Genomic DNA, 18,666 nt, shown 5'->3' on the forward strand with positions numbered 1-18,666 from the left:
TTGCAGTGAATTAGTATTGTAATATGCAGTGGATTCACATACACATAACACATACACTTGTGTAGTAGTCATATATAGTTGTAAAATAGTGTGTGTTTGGTCGATAGTGTATGTTTGGTCAGTCGACAAAATGTGCGTAGTGTGTGTCTGTTGCTATGCCAACAGACATATATGTTGAAGCTTAGTCCGTTAGGGTTGAAGCTTAGGAAGAGCCTCGTCATATATGTTGGCATTTGGATATTTATAATTAATTTGGAATTGTTTAAAATTTCATTAGGTCAAGTTAAGTAAATGCAATGATATAATACTACGTTGTTGTCTTGAAGTAGGATTTTATGTAGGATTAGAGTTGGGCTCCAGCCATTTCAACTTTATTATAAGTTAATCTGTGTAAACAATAATCAAGAAACTATATATAATTGACACTTCCAGACTGCTAATAATATAGGAAAATCCCACTAATTCATGCAGAGTTTTGTCTAGTCTGATAAGATAAATGCGCAGTTAGTTCTCAGATCAATGAAAATTATGAAATCAAAGCTAATTAGTTAAGAGTAAACACCTGAATCTTTTTGTGTAACTTAATTAATTATGTTTAATATTAATCATGAGCACTCATAAACCTCATATTATTGGTTCTTAAACAAAAAAATAATGCATTAAGTTATGTGTTTAATGCATATCATCCATGAGAATTAACTAGCTAGATCACTTAAGCATTTTGATATTGTTTTTTACAGGGTTAATGGCAAAGGTTTTCCAGGGTAAGAGTCCTGTGGCATCTGTAAAGAAAGGCAAAAAAGTTCCAGTGAATAAGAATGGAAAGATCGCTAAGTCTAAGAAAAATGCGAGTTCACGCAAAGGAAAATGCAAAGGCAAAGTGACGGCAGCATCAAAGGCAAAGGCCAAAGCTTTAGCGATATCACAGTCTTATCACCGCGGGAAGACAAGGGCAGAATTAGTTGAGTTGATGGGTCCAAGAAAGCGAGCAAACTCCCGTGGACTATTTGGTTCCACACCTCCAGCAAAGCCGACTCGTATTGATATTTCAAATGGAGTGTAAGTCTAAATTTATAGACTTTTGCATTTTATTCTTTACTACTTTACCTAACTTTAATATATGTCCAATTAGTAACGATTATTATTTTTGTAGCATAATGCATGATGAAGCAAAGAAGACAATTATGGGCATTGTTCGCGGGTTCTGGCCAGTGGGAGCTTACACGTGGACTGATATCAATGATATGTATCCTAAATGGGTTGAGAAAGTTATTACTGAACTCTATGTAAGTATCCATCGTCTTGAATTTGATTTACTTTCAAATACACATGTACCTTTAATTGATAGTTTAGTTGTTTGCTACTTTGTTTGTGTTTCTGTTTGCTCCAAGATTTGGCAATTAAATCAGAATGAAGAGGCAAACGCTCCTCCGTTTCAGTATTAGTATTACAGAAATAAGAGTATTATTTTAGGACAAAATTGGTTTCTCAACTTTTTGATGTTTATTTTATTATCAAACTATAGGTAATTGCTAATTTAAATGTTTTAAGAGGAAAAGGTTATGTTAAAAGGTGGCATTACATACTTATTTAAACATTTTATTTGTTTACTATAATCATTTGCATGTAATTTCTGCACTATTGAACAACTTATGTTTATATAGATTGCAGAAATATTTCAGACATGAGAAGGGTCAAAGTCGTAAGGAGGCTTATAGGACTATAGCTGGGCATCTCAAGGCATTGATTAAGCGAACAGTGCATGAAGAAAAGGAGCGAGCTTATGCAAATTCCGAGAAGTTAAAAAAGCCACTGCTGGAAGTTAAACCTTCCTACTTCAGTGATCTGGTATGGGAAGGGATGGTTCATTTCTTGGAGTCGGATGAACACAAGCTATGATCAGATAAGGGAAAAGCAAATCGTCAAAAGGTGACTACCTTGCACAGCGCTGGTGCAAGATCTTTTCAGCAAGTGGAGAAGGTAACATTCACTTCATAATCTAGTAAAATAAAACTTGGATTTAGAATCTTGTTTATTAATATTAATTAACTTTATGCATCTATATGTTAGATTTTAACTGAGGAAAAGAATGGCGTTGTGCCAACTCGCCTTAAAGTGTGGGACAAAACACACACTCGCAAGGAAACGGATGCTGATGGCATGCCAATTTACACAACTGAGGCTGCAAAGGAAATTGCGGTATGAAATTAAAATTGGATAATTTGTTTTACATAACTTATTAGAAGTAAATGACAATAAATCTGAGTTTTTAACGAGTTTGATTATGCATTTATATGTTGAAATACAAGTTAGGTTTTCTATGCATATTGGAATTCATAATGCTGGATTTTGCATAAACTCACTGTGTAGCCAAATCTTGTGAACTCCAGAAATTAATCAATGTTCTCACTGTGTAGCCAAATCTTGCGAACTCCAGAACGTTATTAGACTTTGCTCTATACAGTTTATATAAGCAATTAACGTCCCACGTATTTACTGGTATTTTTTTTTTGGATTTTTTTATTAGCTGGATAGATGATTCTACCATATATCTCAAGATGATTTTGATAGTGAAATTTAGGCTTGTTTCATAATGCTGGATTTTGAAAATGTGTCTTAATGTTTATTAGCCAAATCTTGTGAACTCCAGAACTTTATTTGATTTGCTCTATACAGTTCATAATGCTGAATTTTACAAATGTGTCTTAATGTGTCTTAATGCAAATTTAGGCTTGTTTCATAGTGAAATTTATCAACATCTTATTTTTATCTGAGTTTGTTTTATTTATCTGATCTGAACGAAGTCTCTTGAATTATATAGCAAAAAATTGAGATGTTGTATTTTAGGTCAGAAGCTGTAACACTTTATTTCCAAATCTTTTACAGCTGAGCTATGCAAAGATACTTGAAGAAAATAACTTTGATCCTACAGTTGAGAATGCCGTGGAGCCATTTCAGCGGTGGTTGATGGCCACAGTACCTGCTGGTGAAAAGCCTAAGAATAACAGGCTTGTTGGTTTTCCGAGAACTTCCGCCCGTCAACTGATCAAAGATTTGTCAGTCCAGTATGATGAAGAAGCGGAGAACAGGGCTGAAACTTCTGCTGCGGGTGCTGCTCGTAATAGAGGTGTCCCTGCCAAGTTATTCACAACTGTGGTAGGTGGAGTTCTTGAGATCCTGAAAACCAATCCTTCTACCTATCAGCGACAACTTAATGAAGAAGAGGTTGAGAATCTTGCTCGAGCTACCCTTAATCTTAGCGATCCTGGAAACCGAACTGAATTCACTCAGTTTGTTTCAAATGAAGTGCTGCATCTCGTGAAAGAGCTTGTGGAAGATATGTTCAAGAGGTATCAGGAGAAGGAAAAAGAGGTAATTTTCTTTTGCAATTTTCGTACCAATCTGCCATTTATTCAGCGTCGATGATTTATCGCGAATCGGTTATGTATTGCAGGTTCTTTATAGTTCTGATGAGGAAACTGATGTAACAGACATCTCTGACGATGAAAGCGATGTTGAGGCTGCTGATGGGGAAAGTCAGAATGCTAATGGGGAAGAAGGCGCATCTGAAGGCGAAGATGAAGAAGGAAATTTTGAAGGCTCCAATCGTGAGGATGACTAAATCTGCTCCCCTAAAACTCTTTGTTTTATGAAGTTTGTCGTTAAAATTGTTAGACTTAAATGATTTTGGTTAAAATGCTTTTGGTTAGACTTGGATTGTTTTCAGTATTATGCTCTTATAAGCATTATTAGGATAATGGTGAATTTCTAAAGTAAGGATATAGTTGCCGGAAACTTAGCTTTTATTTTAATTATGTATGGTTGGTCAATCCTTAGTGTCCGGTAACTATGTCCGGAAATGATACAATTGTTCGAATTATGAATTAATCATGTACTGAATTCTATTTTGTGCTTGTTGATTATGTATTTGTATGTTGGTTACTTGTGTTTTGGTTTGTGTTTGGCTTTAGTTTATGGTAATGACCAGAAACAAATAATTTTTTGGCAAATAAACAATAAAATCCTACCAAATATAACCTACCAGAATGCCCATTACAAACCCAGAATGGTAGGTTTTGGTTCTTGTATAAACTAAGATATATAGTAGGAAAAGGTTGGTAGGAAATGTTGATCAATCAAAGCCTACCAATGTTGGTAGGAAAAGTGACACAAAACCTACCAATTCTGGTAGGAAAAGGGCTTGACTTTGTCAAAGGGACATGCCACGTGGCATGCCACGTATCTGGGCCCCACAATCCAAATCATCAACTGGGGTCCATATTTGAGTGACGTGGCAGGTGACGTGGCAGGTGATGTGGCGTACTATGTGGCACGCCACATGGACTGACACTTGGCAAGTGGGGTCAATTGAAATACAAGCATCAATTCCTACCACAAAGTAATTCCGACTGGAGCAACTCCCACCAAGCCTTTTGATAGGAATTGCCCTCATTTCCTACCAGAAATAGACCATTTCCTACCAAAATGCTGGTAGGAAAAAGCCGTTTTTCTTGTAGTGTTCCTAACTACAAAACAAGAAGATAGGGGGTAGGGAGCAAACTCTAAACAGAAATTATTGCATCAATTTTTAATGCACAACAGTAGTGTATGAAGCAAATTATGAAGCAAGGGAAATCCTCGAATAGAATTTCAAACTACCATCTACCTGTCAGAGTAACAAAAGTATAACTAGAAAGATACCATGAGATAACATCACCAAAGAATACCACAGATATATTCCATTACTCTATTTTCACAAAATAAAATGCTTGGACATTATACATATTACTTGAGGATATGCTGATTTACAAAATTATTCACGGAAGGAAAACATCCCAGCCACTTCGTCCAAATTTCATTACTTCTTTAATATTCAGATCACTAACAGACTTCTTCTGTGTTCCATATTAAGATAAACTTGGTTCTCTAGCAGAGTATAAATTATATATATAGCTAGTCGATAAGCTTCTAAGAGAGGTATAAGATAATATTGTCATAACTCTTAAGTTTTAGAAGGAACGTGATGGATACTTTATTGTGTGAATTCTAAAGTGCTTTGATTACTGGTTACTCAAGCCAGAAAAAAGGTAAGCATGCTACAAATGAGGGGAATAAGAAGCGAAGATACCTCCATCTCCATTAATGAATGAAACCAGGTCATCAACTTCACGAGTATCTTCATGTTGCACAGCCTCCAATCCAGCCATGAAGTTCTATTAATTTAGAAGATAACCAAGAGTTAAAGTTTTCTATAGAAATATATCTTCAGGTAAATCTTTTTCTAATGGAAATTTCACCTTCAGATTTTCTATTTCCTTCACAACTATCTGCTTCTTCTTTTTGTACAATTTTTCCAAAAGCCTGATTCTTGAATTAGAAGCTGAGTGCCCCCGTGACTCCAGCTTTTCTACCTGCATCAGTTGACATAATCAACATAATATGAAACAAATGATCAAAAACGCGAGTTTCAACACTGGACATCAGAAACCAAGTATGCTGGTTACACGAAGAAAACCTCTGGGAGATCAACACTTAATTCCAACATATGCCAAATCTTTTCAGTAGAACTTTTACTAATTCTTTTTGCCATTGCATCACAGGTGCAATCAATCAGCGGCTTAAGTTGTAGGTAGTGTGCAAGAGTAATTAACTCACAAAGACTTCTTGCATCCATTTGGAGGAAGTTTTTATTAAAAGTCTTGCGCTCCTATTCAAAGAGAGAGCCAGCTATTAGAATTTGATATTTTATGTACTTCATCAAATGCAACCGCAAAGGAGATTCTGCCACCATTGCACCAGAAAAATTAATTTAATTTGTCTGGCTATAGACATTTGATATTCATATGCTTACATGGTTCCTGATCTTTACATACTGGACATTTCCAACTCTTTAGAGAAGAATTTGAAGAGTTTTAAACCTGATATAAGAAACACACACACCTGTTTACACTTTGAAACTGGAGAAAGCAAAACTTAATATATTATTATCACAGCACACAGAACTGGTTACAGGAAATGGAAATATAAATCAAACTAGCTAAAAACAAATTCCTACAAATCAGCAACGTTTACATAAAGCACTCCTAAACTCACCATGACTCTCCTAAAGAAACTGAACCCACGTAAGACTCAGTCTTTTACTAAAAACATGCCTAACAAATGCCATTATTAACAAACAACTAAATCAGGTAAATAAACTAGTTAAGTTTAGATTAAAACCCAACAAAACACTCCCTTAATCTAAACTTATGCAGACAACTTCTTCATCCCAAGCAAATCACGTATACGCTTGAACTTGACTGCTCCCAGGGCCTTTGTCAAAACATCTGCCTTCTGTTCGTTAGTGCCAACATGCTTGAGTTCAATTTCTCCTCTCTCAACACATTCTCTAATAAAGTGATAACGAATGTCTATATGCTTGCTTCGACCATGAAACGTTGGATTCTTTGCCAAGTCTATAGCTGACTTATTGTCCAGATACATTACCACAGGACCTAGCTTGACATTGACGATTTGACTTAGCAATTTCTGCAACCATACACCCTGGCATGCTGCTGCCGTAGCAGCCATGAATTCAGCTTCGTAAAAAGAAAGAGCAACACACCTCTGCTTCTGAGAGACCCAAGTTATCAAGCTGTCATTTAGATAGAACACCATGCCTCCTGTGCTCTTCCTATCTTCAATATTTCCTGCCAAATCACTGTAAGAAAACCCCGATAATATGTAGTTACATGTTCCTCTTGCATAGTGCAGACCATAATCCAAAGTGCCTTTTACATAGCATAAAATACGTTTCACTGCACTATAGTGGAGTTCTGTGGGTCTCTCCATATAGCGGCTAACAATCCCTATAGCGAAAGCTATGTCAGGATGAGTATGAACTAGATATCGAAGACCCCCCACAATGCTTTTAAACTGAGTTGGATCTATAGGCTTCCCGGTTTCATCTTTATGCATCTGCAATTTTTCTTCCATTGGATACTTTACTGGATTGCATTCAATCAAACCAGCCTTCAGCAGCACTTTCTTCGCATATGCACTCTGTTTCAACTCGATGCCATCAGCACTTTGCTTCACTTCTATTCCCAGATAGTGAGAGAGCTTTCCGAGATCACTCATTTCAAAAGATTCTGTCATCTGCTTCTTGAAAAAATTAATGCTTTCAACACTAGTCCCTGTGACTAGTAAATCATCAACATAGACTCCCACCAGCAAGACTTCATTACCGATTCGTTTAGTGTACACAGCTGGTTCATAAGGACATTTGATAAAACCCAGATTCTTCAAGCACCAGTTAAGCTTTGCATACCAGGCCCTTGGGGCCTGTTTTAATCCATACAAGGCCTTAGCTAGTTTATACACAAGATTCTCCTTTCCCTTCACCACAAACCCTTCTGGCTGACACACATACACATCCTCACTCAACTCACCATTTAAAAATGCCGACTTTACATCAAGATGATGCACTTCCCAGCTATTTTTAGCAGCAAGTGCAAGGAGTAAACGGACTGTTTCCAACCTAGTTACTGGAGCAAAAACTTCCTCATAATCCACACCGTGTTTTTGAACATACCCTTTTGCTACAAGCCGCGCTTTGTACTTTAAAATCCTCCCTTCCGTGTCCCTTTTTATTTTATACACCCATTTCAGTCCAATGGGTTTGTGCCCAGTTGGTAACTCGACCAACTTCCAAGTCCCGTTTTTCTCTATGGCTTCGATTTCGTCTGTCATGGCCTTTTCCCATGATTTTTCTTTTATTGCCTGACTGTAGCATACAGGTTCCTCAATCCCCATCAGCATCAACTCATCATGTAATTCCACCTCTTCAGTATCATTGTAAATATCAGAAAGTTGCCTGCAAATGCCTGGGCTCACTTTCTTCATCAGACGATTGAATGGTGTTATTCACACGACTTTGTGTTGGTGTAGCAATATCAGAAAAATCACTTACAGAATCTGTTGTTTCACCATCTGCTTCTTCAACCATTTTTTCATTTACTATGACAAATGAACTTTGAGAATTGTTGTCCTCGAAGCCCTGTTCCCATGGCCAGCTTTTGTTTTCTTCAAAAACAATATCTCGACTAACTTGGAGGGAGTTAGTTTTAGGATCATACAACCTGCAGCCCTTTGTACCGGGCTCTTTTCCCAAATATACCAAAACTTTACTTCTATCATCCAATTTAGTTACTTTGACACTAGGAATTTTTACATGTGCAATGCAACCAAAAATCTTTAAATATTCGAGATTTGGAATCTTACCTGACCATGCTTCGTATGGTGTCTTCCCAACAACAACCTTAGTTGGTAACCGATTCAGCACATAAATTGAGTGTCTTACTGCTTCTGCCCAGAACTTGTGTGGCATGTTTTTCTCCTTTAGGAAGCTTCTTGCCATTGCTACAACCGTCCTATTTCTCCTCTCAACCACGCCATTCTGCTGTGGAGAATACGGTGTTGTATAATGTCGTTGAATTCCAGCATTCTCACAATATTCAGTAAATTTACTCGAACAGAATTCCCCACCTCGGTCTGTTCTGAACACATTTATCTTTCGTTCAGGTCGATCTTCCACTAATGCTCTGAATTTCTTAAAGTACTCGAATGCCTCATCTTTTGTAGTTAGAAAATACACCCACATTAGTCTACTATAATCGTCTACCAACAAAAAGAAATACCTCTTTCCACCAGGTGTTGAAGGCGATATAGGACCACAGATGTCTCCGTGCACAAGGTCCAGGATTTTCGAGGCATTAAAAGAAGTTCGTTGAGGAAATGAAGACCTTACTTGCTTTGACATTAAACACCCTCTGCATATTTCGTTTGGCTGAACAAATTTTGGTAAGCCTCGAGCCATCTCTTTGTCAGACATAAGATTCATAGCTTTGAAGTTCACATGTCCGAGCCTACAATGCCACAACCAAGAATCCTCTTCTGCCTTTGACATCAGACATGCAGGTTTGCTTCCTTCAATGATTATTTTATACAATCTGTTTCTTGAACGTTTAACTTTTACCAATAATCTTCCATCTTTGTCGTTGACCCACAACAAATCTCCATGAAGTACCACTTTGCAACCTTCTTCTGCTAGTTGACCCAAACTAATAATATTGTTGCAAATAGAGGGAATAAAATATACCTCACTCAACACATGTTCCTCACCAGTTTGACACCTCAAAACCACTGAACCTTTTCCCTTTATTGTGACAGTGGATCCATCGCCAAAACGTACTTCACCAGTCACACTTTCATCAAGCTTAGTAAATTTCGAACGTACTCCCGTCATGTGGTTACTAGCTCCATTATCAAGGTACCATAAATTTGACTCCAAATTTGCTTCAGGTTCTTGCTTTAATTTTGGCATCACGTTCCTTTCATCTAACAAAAACATTTTTTCTTGTTTTTCATCACACTCCGTTAAAAGCAAGGCAGGTTCATCATCTTCAATTTGAGTCAAATTTGCCTCTTGTCTTGATTCCTTCTCTCGTTTTGGTTTACGACATTCAGAAGCATAATGTCCCAAGATGCTGCAATTGAAGCATCTCACCTTGCTCTTGTCTCGGTATCCTCGGTTTCCTTCCTTGTTTCTAGATTCAGCATCCCGCTTACCCTTCTGATTTTGTGACATTTTCTTCAGCCACTCCTCCCTAGTAAGCAACAACTGTCCATTCTGAGCTTCCTTTTTCATCCACTCCTCCTCTGTCAATAACAGCTGATTACCCGAGCTCTCCGTAGTCCCACGAATTCATTCTTCATGAGCTTTGAGTCGTCCCAAGGTTTCTTCAACTGTCATTTCTTCAAGATTGCCAAACTGTTCTATCGTAGAGGCAATTTGAAGATACTTGGCTGGCACTGCCCTGAGAAGTTTCTTGACAACATATGATTCCTCCATTATCTCACCCAAAACACGTATGTTTGTTACGATACCACACAGCCTCATACAGAAATCGTCAATCTGCTCGGTTTCTTTCATGGTTAGAGACTCTAGTTCGGCTCTCAAGGTCTCCACCTTCGCCTTCTTCACTCTATCAGCACCTACACACATGGTTTTTATAGCCTCCCAAGCCTCCTGTGCCGACTTCTTCTCCGCTACGGACAGTAAAATCTCCTCTGGAATACTCTGGTAAATTATTTCCAACGCCATTTTGTCTGTACGAACCTCAACTTGTGACTTCTTACCATCGGACTCAATTGCATCCCACACGCCTTGTGCCTCCATATTAACTTTCATCTTTAACGACCATGTCGTATAGTTATTCTTTGACAGCATAGGATAGTTGAGCCCCAGTGATCCCTCCTTCGACTTTGACACGTCCATAGTTCTCTATTTAGGCATATACTTTGGCATACACTACGAGGCTCTGATACCAGAATGAAGAGTTTTAAACCTGATATAAGAAACACACACACCTGTTTACACTTTGAAACTGGAGAAAGCAAAACTTAATATATTATTATCACAGCACACAGAACTGGTTACAGGAAATGGAAATATAAAACAAACTAGCTAAAAACAAATTCCTACAAATCAGCAACGTTTACATAAAGCACTCCTAAACTCACCATGACTCTCCTAAAGAAACTGAACCCACGTAAGACTCAGTCTTTTACTAAAAACATGCCTAACAAATGCCATTATTAACAAACAACTAAATCAGGTAAATAAACTAGTTAAGTTTAGATTAAAACCCAATAGAATTTCTCATCACCCTGTATTATTATTTTTCATGTAAGGGAGACAAGGAGTAGACACTCCGTGATGCATTACTCAATCTGGACAACTTACGTATGAGAGAAAGTAAAGAAGACTTTACAACAGTCTTAGTCAAGGAATCACAGATCATAGGTTCAAAGCAAAGATATCTAACCTCGAGAAAGTGACAAACTTTGTGAAATCGGCAGTAATCAAATACTAAACTTTAAAGAAGTTGCTCGAACACTTGGGATTACTGATATCGGACTATCTTCTGAAGATCCAAATCCGGATCTTATTGCATGATCAAATGTAGGGCATAATATGGCAACCTCTTCTTCCACTGCTTGTGTAAAACCCTCGGAAGTTTGAACCCATACATAGGACTTCATAGTCTGGATTCCACAATAACGAAATAAATACTAAAAACTATAGTGCTAAAAGGGTACAAAGTTTACAAACTATATGGCGGTGAAACACAAATAATATAATGCTGCATGAGATCTCATTGTTCAACAAATATACTGTGAGCAAATAAGATACCTCACGGAGCCCCATAAATTTCGATCAAAACTTTGGCCTCAAGTAACATCAGTGCAAATAAAAGTTCGTAGACAGGTACGTACATGTAAATTTTGTAGTACATATAACTAAATCTAGTTTACATAAATAGGTTTTTCTCTCATGTGTCCATGAGTACACAAAATAAGCGCGGAAAATTATAAATTTGGGCCATTTTGATTGGTGTAACTTTTGTGTATGCAGGGGGTCCACCACTATTAAAAAGAAGAAACTAATGAAAATGAGTTAAACTTATAATTTTCCACGCTTATTGTGTGTCCTTGGCCACATGGTAAAAAATTCGTACATAGATTAAAGAGGAAATGAAAAAGAATTTGGAGAATGAAAGCTTATCTTAAAAAGTCAAAGGGGTGGAGATATTACCCGAACTTATATTTATAACAATTGTGGGAGCAAGTAAACAAATAAAAAGTACAAAATCTAAACAGAGGGAGAGAAAGAGGGTAAAATAATGAAATGTAATTTAAAAAGATAAGGCCTGAATCTAAACATAAAGTATAGAGAGTGTTTGGTGCATAAGATTTTTAGTACGAGGGTAAAAGTTAAAAGAACCCAACACCTCTTGGTGTTTTGGTATCTTCCTCGCTCCCTTTACGGGATGTCGAGGATTCACACTTTTTCAAAAGACAGGGGTGTGCGTGAATGTGTTTAACTAGCAAAAAAAGGTAAAGATATTGCTTAGAATTTTAAGAGGGAGAAAGAAGAGTGAGTTGTTTTATCAAAAATATATCAATCAACATGTGGATATTGTTGTTGACTGGTCTTAAAAAAACAGAAGACAAATGTCCATAGTCACTAAACTTGTGTTTGTCTTGTGCTTTAATGTCGCACATCTTGAAAACTTAATATATAATATAAAATGCTTTAACTAGCTCCTTTTTTAAAAAGCAACACAACTCTTCTACTACTATTCTCATGGTAAAAGAAAGGGAAGAGAAATGACACCGGATAATAGAAAACATCATTTGTTCTCAATAGTAATCAGATAGTTGACTATACAGAGGAAATAAATAGATAACATGTTACATTGAATAAAGAAAAAAATTTAACAATATATAGAGATCATAATATAAGACTACCTCTGGCTTCTTCCCCTCACTTTCAGCTTTCAACATGGAATTGACAACAAGGTTGTTCGACATAGATTTTATCTCCTTTCACAATCCAACTGTAACCAGTATTTGCGAAGCTGTGGATGACCAAATAAAAATTGTTATACGAACAAAAAGTTGAACAAGGAGATTAAAATAAAAAATATTAACAAAATCCATCTTTTAAAAGAAATCCTCTCTCTAAATATATATAAATATGCACATGGTATCTATATAAATATATCTCCTTTAAATTATTATTATCTTAAGAAAAAGTACATTATTGTGTTTTTACATTTTTGTTCGAATAATTGCTTTTTCCATATTTTAAATGCAAAAAGAAGTAAAATTTGAATTGGAATAAAATATTGGGCCCCGCCAATTAAACAAGTCCAGAAATAGAGGTATGTCCCGCTAGAATAAAAAAAAAATATATATATATATATATATATATGATAATGTTGAATTTTATGACATTTTTTAAATTAATTTAGTAGGGCCTTACAAAAAAGTAATATAAGACAAAAGAATAATTCTAACTGGTGGGTCCTACTTCCACAAAATTTGACATTATAAGGTATGTAACTCGTGATATTCCTACTTGTCAAACTTTCTTGTGTCAACCTTTTTATAAAGGTAGAAACGGTTAGAGGAAAAACACATTAACATTCAGCACATTTTACATCCTCTAATTAACTTTTAATTTGTATCTTTAATTGGGGCCTACCACTAATTTAAGCATTTTACGTATTCTCGTATTAGACGTTATCCAAAGTTACATAAGCGACTCTCCTCCCCATCACATTTCTTGCCATTCTTTTAACTTTTAACAGGGAATACATCTAATATAATCATTCAGTAAATCTATTCTTTAATTACAGTAAATGTACCGTAATGATCACATATTTCGAACTCTAGGTTGTATCTAAGGAGCACAAATACTTGGCTTATCCAGGGTATCCCCGTATCAGATACTTGACAAATTTTACCAATAGTACTAGAAATTGCTTTTACAAAGAAAAAAATCAATTCTTTCAACATATTTTCTTTTGGTTTAATGATTAGATTTTAAATTTAATTCGATTCACATTAGGGCCTTAGGTCTGATAGTAGGTTTTATCATACAAAGCATAACATCAAACGACTATCTATATAAATTATATATAATTAGGGCTGAGCAAAACCGAACAAGACCGAAAAACCGAACCGTGCTAATCCGATTCTGTCTGTCTCGATTTTTCAAAAATTCGAACCGAATAGACCAAAATAAAATAGTTTAGTCTTTTTTAAAAAAAAAAATTAATTTGGACCGAATAGACCAAATCATATATACTATAATTTTGTATTAAATACATTTTATATATATCTTAAAAATTATAATCCTAATTTTTAATTTGTAATTATATTTATACACTCTTAGAGCTCTCTATATCACATTACTATATATTATTTTAGAGTTTATAATTTTTGGTTTAATTTTTAATGCAGTTTTGTAAACCAAATTCGGTCTGTTTGGTTTTTAAACGGACCAAACATAATTATTATGATTCAGTCCGGTTCGTAGCACAATTCGAGTAGGTTCGTTTGAAGAAAAAAATGATATTTCATTTTTCGGTCTATTCGGTTCGGTCCGATTTTTTACCGAATCGACCGAACGCTCAGCCCTATATATCATTGAATAACCCGTGTAAGGAACAAACTTATTATCAAATTTTTCAAATATGTTTATCCTCGCATTAGGCATTCACATCCCTATACTGTATCCTTACTTTCAGCTTTTATTATGAAGCGCCGAGGAAGAGGAGCAAGAATTTGAAGTGAACACTGTTAACATCAACTTTTAGTATCAAAATGAACATTATATACTTATTATATAATATGCACAAGGGGAATCTTATCCAAATTTTTGGTATTTATGGTCCATGTATTGCCAACTAAATATTGACCGTTAGATCTTTAAATAAATTGATCATAACTGTTGAATCCAAAATAAAGGAATATACTATAATCAATGATAAGCATGTATTCTACATTAAATAGGATCTCCTACCTTTTCAATGATTTAAACCAAAAAAGTAGGTATCGTACATTGAATAGAATAATAATGCAAAATTTGCAATTATTTCTTGTCTTCAAATTCAAGATAATATTTTTTGTTGCAGAGTTATAATATGAATAAACTATGAGATATTTAAAGTGATTCTAGATATTATATACTCGAGTTAAAAAAGATTATTGGTTAAATTCTCACTAAAAATAGATGAGCTTTTAGAAGTGAGATCATATATTGTTAGATATAGGGGTGTTCATGGGTTTGTCAACCCAATCAAATCGACCTAATCCAACCCTCTTTTAGACCGATTAAACTGATTTAAAAAAACCCAATTCATGGTTGGCTTAAAAAAAACTCAAACCGCATTCAATGGGTTGGGTACGGGTTCAAGATTTTTTCGGCCAACCCATCCGAACCTGATTTAACTTAAGCCTCGTTCGATAATTTTAATATAATCTATATATTTTATGCAATTATATATTATAAAATATAAATATCTTCATTTATAGTTACATTTTGTGTATGTGCATATGATTTACGACATGATATACATTACTAAAATTTCAATTTAAACAAATTTATATAATAGTACCAAAATCGTAAGTTCTACTTATTTTATTTTATATATATATTTGAAATTAGCAGTTATATATAGTATAACCAGACCCAACCCAAACCAATGTACGACGGGTAGGGTTGGGTCAAATAGTTTCAAACCGATTTAATTAAATTGGGTTGTAAAAATGCCTCCAATGCAGCCAACCCGACCCATGAATACCCCTAGTTAGATATATGATATAACATGTGCGATTCAGGTGATTCAGAAATTATACTATCATATACGTAATTTAGATTCCTCATTTTTTTCTATAAAAATAATTCAGCGCAATTATTAGGGTCACTCTAGAAAACTTTTCTATTAGTATGCCTGAAAGGCAGTCTAAGTATTAATTTAACGGTGCGGATGTGAATATCACATAAAATAAGCATATTTACAATTTTCAATTCTACCTTTGACACTATAAAAAAAATTATATTGTTACCAAACTAATACTCTATTACGTATTTTTACAAATCATCACACTATTATTTTGACATGATTTTCACGTTCGTATTCTCGGATCATTTTTTTCATTAAATTATATTATAAATCATGCTAATACAGAACTTATCTATCATGGCCTTTATATTCTATTTTCCTCTTCCAGTGAAGTATTGCCAGTGGAGTATCAGGCGATACTCCACTTTCAGTGGAGCATCATGTAATTTTTTTTACTTTTTTGAATATTTAAATTATAATTTTATTATTTTATTATTTAAGCATGTACCATATTCGATAATTTTTAATGTGTTAGGGTTCAACAATTCTCAATCCTGGTTTTAGCTATATTTTTAAAAAATGAATAAAACAAATATCAATTTAGAGTTTAGGTTTTAGGATTTAGGTAAACCCCAACTAAAATGTGCACCTTAATTTAACAATTTTGAAATTTTACATGATACTCCACTAACAAAGGAGTATCAGGATACTCCACTGCCAAAGGAGTATTATCTTGCGAGCCACTGGAGTAACAAGTTGTTACCCCAGTGAAGATAGAGTATCTGGTAGGTATTTTGGGCCACTTAAAATGTTGGTGGGTATTTTGCGCAATAGTTATTAGTATATGGTTATCTAGGGCGTTCACCCAAAATTTATTTAAGGTAGTTTAATCCAAAACTTTTATATGCACTTTATATCAAATTGTTGATGTTTGTACATATATTTGTATGACAACTGTATCACATAATCATTATCATGAAAGAGAGTATATTATGCATAATTCTTTATATATTCTTTAAATGCAAAAAGAAATAAAATACTCTTTAAGTAATCGGTTCCACCGAATAAACAAGTCCATAGTAATAAGAGTTGTGAACTATATCTGACAAATTATATAATTAGAAATCAATCTTGTGTTAAGGTTCCACCAAATTAATCTACAAATTATTCTTTATATAATTAAAAATCAAGTCCATAAGTAATAAGACTTGTGAACTATATTTGAAAATTCTTTATCAAAAGAAATAGAATACTCTTCAAGTAATAGGTTCCACCAATTACCAATTATATAATTAAAAATTAATCTAGTTTTAAGACTTATAATAACGCATAAGTGTGTCAGCTGTGAATACATAAATTTACATAATAAATGTACATACCTATGATGATTCTTATTCAGATTTAGTTATTCAATATCAATACATAGGTGTGAACACAATATCAATACAAAAAGAAAATTTATACATATGATACTGTACACCTTTATATTTGATATATTTATTGATATTGTATAACTAAAATTTGAATAAGAATAATCATAGTCAATAAGAAATTAATGTACGTTCAATCAAATTTTAGTTATATAATATCAATATCAATAAGGGTTCGAAAATATATTTTTTGGTTTTAAAATCGTAAGCAAGCTAGTTTGGTGTTTTCATCTTATTTAATTATTAGTACCAATTCAAAATGCATTATCTAAAAGGGAGCTAGACGAGAAATAATATAACATTTATTTTTTTATTCAATATAGTGTTGTTTGTTAATTTATAACGATGTTGTTGTTTGATCTTGTTGTCATCTTAGAAGTAAAGTATTTGCTAATTTAATAATTTTCCAGATGAAAATTATGATACCTTGTAAGTTGCATGGAACAACGAAAATTATTTAATTACTTTTAAGTGTTGAAATTGATTTAATTACTTATATTTTGCATGTGCATGTCTATATGTAACTTATAGATTAGTTATGTGTTCATCTCGATTCAGTGATGGGAAAAAATGTCTCCACACCTAGGCGCAAGGCCCTAAGTGGGTCTTGGTTCTTCAATCCACTATCAAAAATCCCACTTTGACACTTCAATCTATAAAGGAACCACTTATTACTACTTGGAATCCACGATCTCTTTACCTTTTTATAAATTTTTTACATATTTTTGGTTTCTTGCACTTATTATATAATTCAATCATTTGTTTGTATATTGTGGTCACCAAGTATAATAATACAAGTCCAACTACCAAAATTTAAAGACTTAAAAGTAGCAAGTCCAAGTTTAAAGAATCAAATAATTCACAAATAATTAATTTGAAAATTTTAACACAAAGTCTTGAAGTAGGCCGGTTCTATGAAACAAAACCAAAATAGGTTGAACAAAACCATAGAAAAATAAAGGAGAACATACATTAGTGTAAAATATAGACAAGAACAATACTGTTAAACAGAAATGAAAGCAGCTATATCGATAACTGATGAGTTTTACAATCTGAGAGAGTTAACTAAAAACAAATGCAACTGAAGCAAATTTATCTAAAACTACTGAACCTAAACTGATAGATACAAAACCAGGGCAAAACACCTTAGTTTTCTCCACGACTTATTCTCTTGACTACACATCCTAACACTGGAGTCCTACTCTTACTGCAATACTAATACTAGTGACCAGCTGATTTATTTAAACAATAAAACAAATAAAACGTTTAGATTAATTCCAACATATACCCCCTTAATCTAAACTGACTTGAGCTGCTTAACACCCAACAGGTTCTTCATTTTCTCAAACTTTGCTACGGACAGTGCTTTAGTGAGAATGTCTACACGCTGCTCATTTGTGTTGTCATATTTCATTTTGATCAGACCTTGTTCCACGTATTCTCGTATAAAATAATAGCGAATGTCTATGTGCTTGCTCCTACCATGGAAGACCGGATTCTTGGCGAGATCAACAGCAGAACGATTATCGATATATAACATGACAGGCCCGGGCTCAACATCTGAAATATAACTAAGAGTTCTGACTACACATCCTAACAAGTCTGGAGTCCTACTCTTACTGCAATACTAATACTAGTGACCAGCTGATTTATTTAAACAATAAAACAAATAAAACGTGTAGATTAATTCCAACATACACCCCCTTAATCTAAACTGACTTGAGCTGCTTAACACCCAACAGGTTCCTCATTTTCTCAAACTTTGCTACGGACAGTGCTTTAGTGAGAATGTCTACACGCTGCTCATTTATGGTGACATATTTAATTTTGATCAGACCTTGTTCCACGCATTCTCGTATAAAATGATAGCGAATGTCTATGTGCTTGCTCCTACCATGGAAGACCGGATTTTTGGCGAGATCAACAGTAGAACGATTATCGATATATAACATGACAGGCCCGGGCTCAACATCTGAAATGTAACTAAGAACTCGTTG

General features: G+C 34.5%; 2 protein-coding genes across 2 annotated transcripts; both read right to left on the bottom strand.

Moving 5' to 3' along the window:
* Nucleotides 1-4,655: 4,655 nt before the first annotated feature.
* LOC141720150 (SKP1-like protein 20) lies at nt 4,656-5,682 on the bottom strand. Its single transcript, XM_074522507.1, has 4 exons — nt 5,516-5,682; nt 5,298-5,411; nt 5,129-5,213; nt 4,656-4,666 (listed from the first exon to the last, which is right to left on the bottom strand). Exons 1-4 carry the CDS (start codon nt 5,672-5,674, stop codon nt 4,656-4,658), a joined length of 369 nt encoding a protein of 122 aa, XP_074378608.1. The 5' UTR covers nt 5,675-5,682.
* A 4,063-nt stretch (nt 5,683-9,745) lies between these two features.
* Nucleotides 9,746-10,318, bottom strand: LOC141720151 (uncharacterized). Its single transcript, XM_074522509.1, has one exon. The coding sequence runs from the start codon at nt 10,316-10,318 to the stop codon at nt 9,746-9,748; it is 573 nt and encodes a 190-aa protein (XP_074378610.1).
* Nucleotides 10,319-18,666: the final 8,348 nt, after the last annotated feature.

Source organism: Apium graveolens, chromosome 4 (genome assembly GCF_009905375.1).
Source record: "Apium graveolens cultivar Ventura chromosome 4, ASM990537v1, whole genome shotgun sequence".
Taxonomy (NCBI): Eukaryota; Viridiplantae; Streptophyta; class Magnoliopsida; order Apiales; family Apiaceae; genus Apium; species Apium graveolens.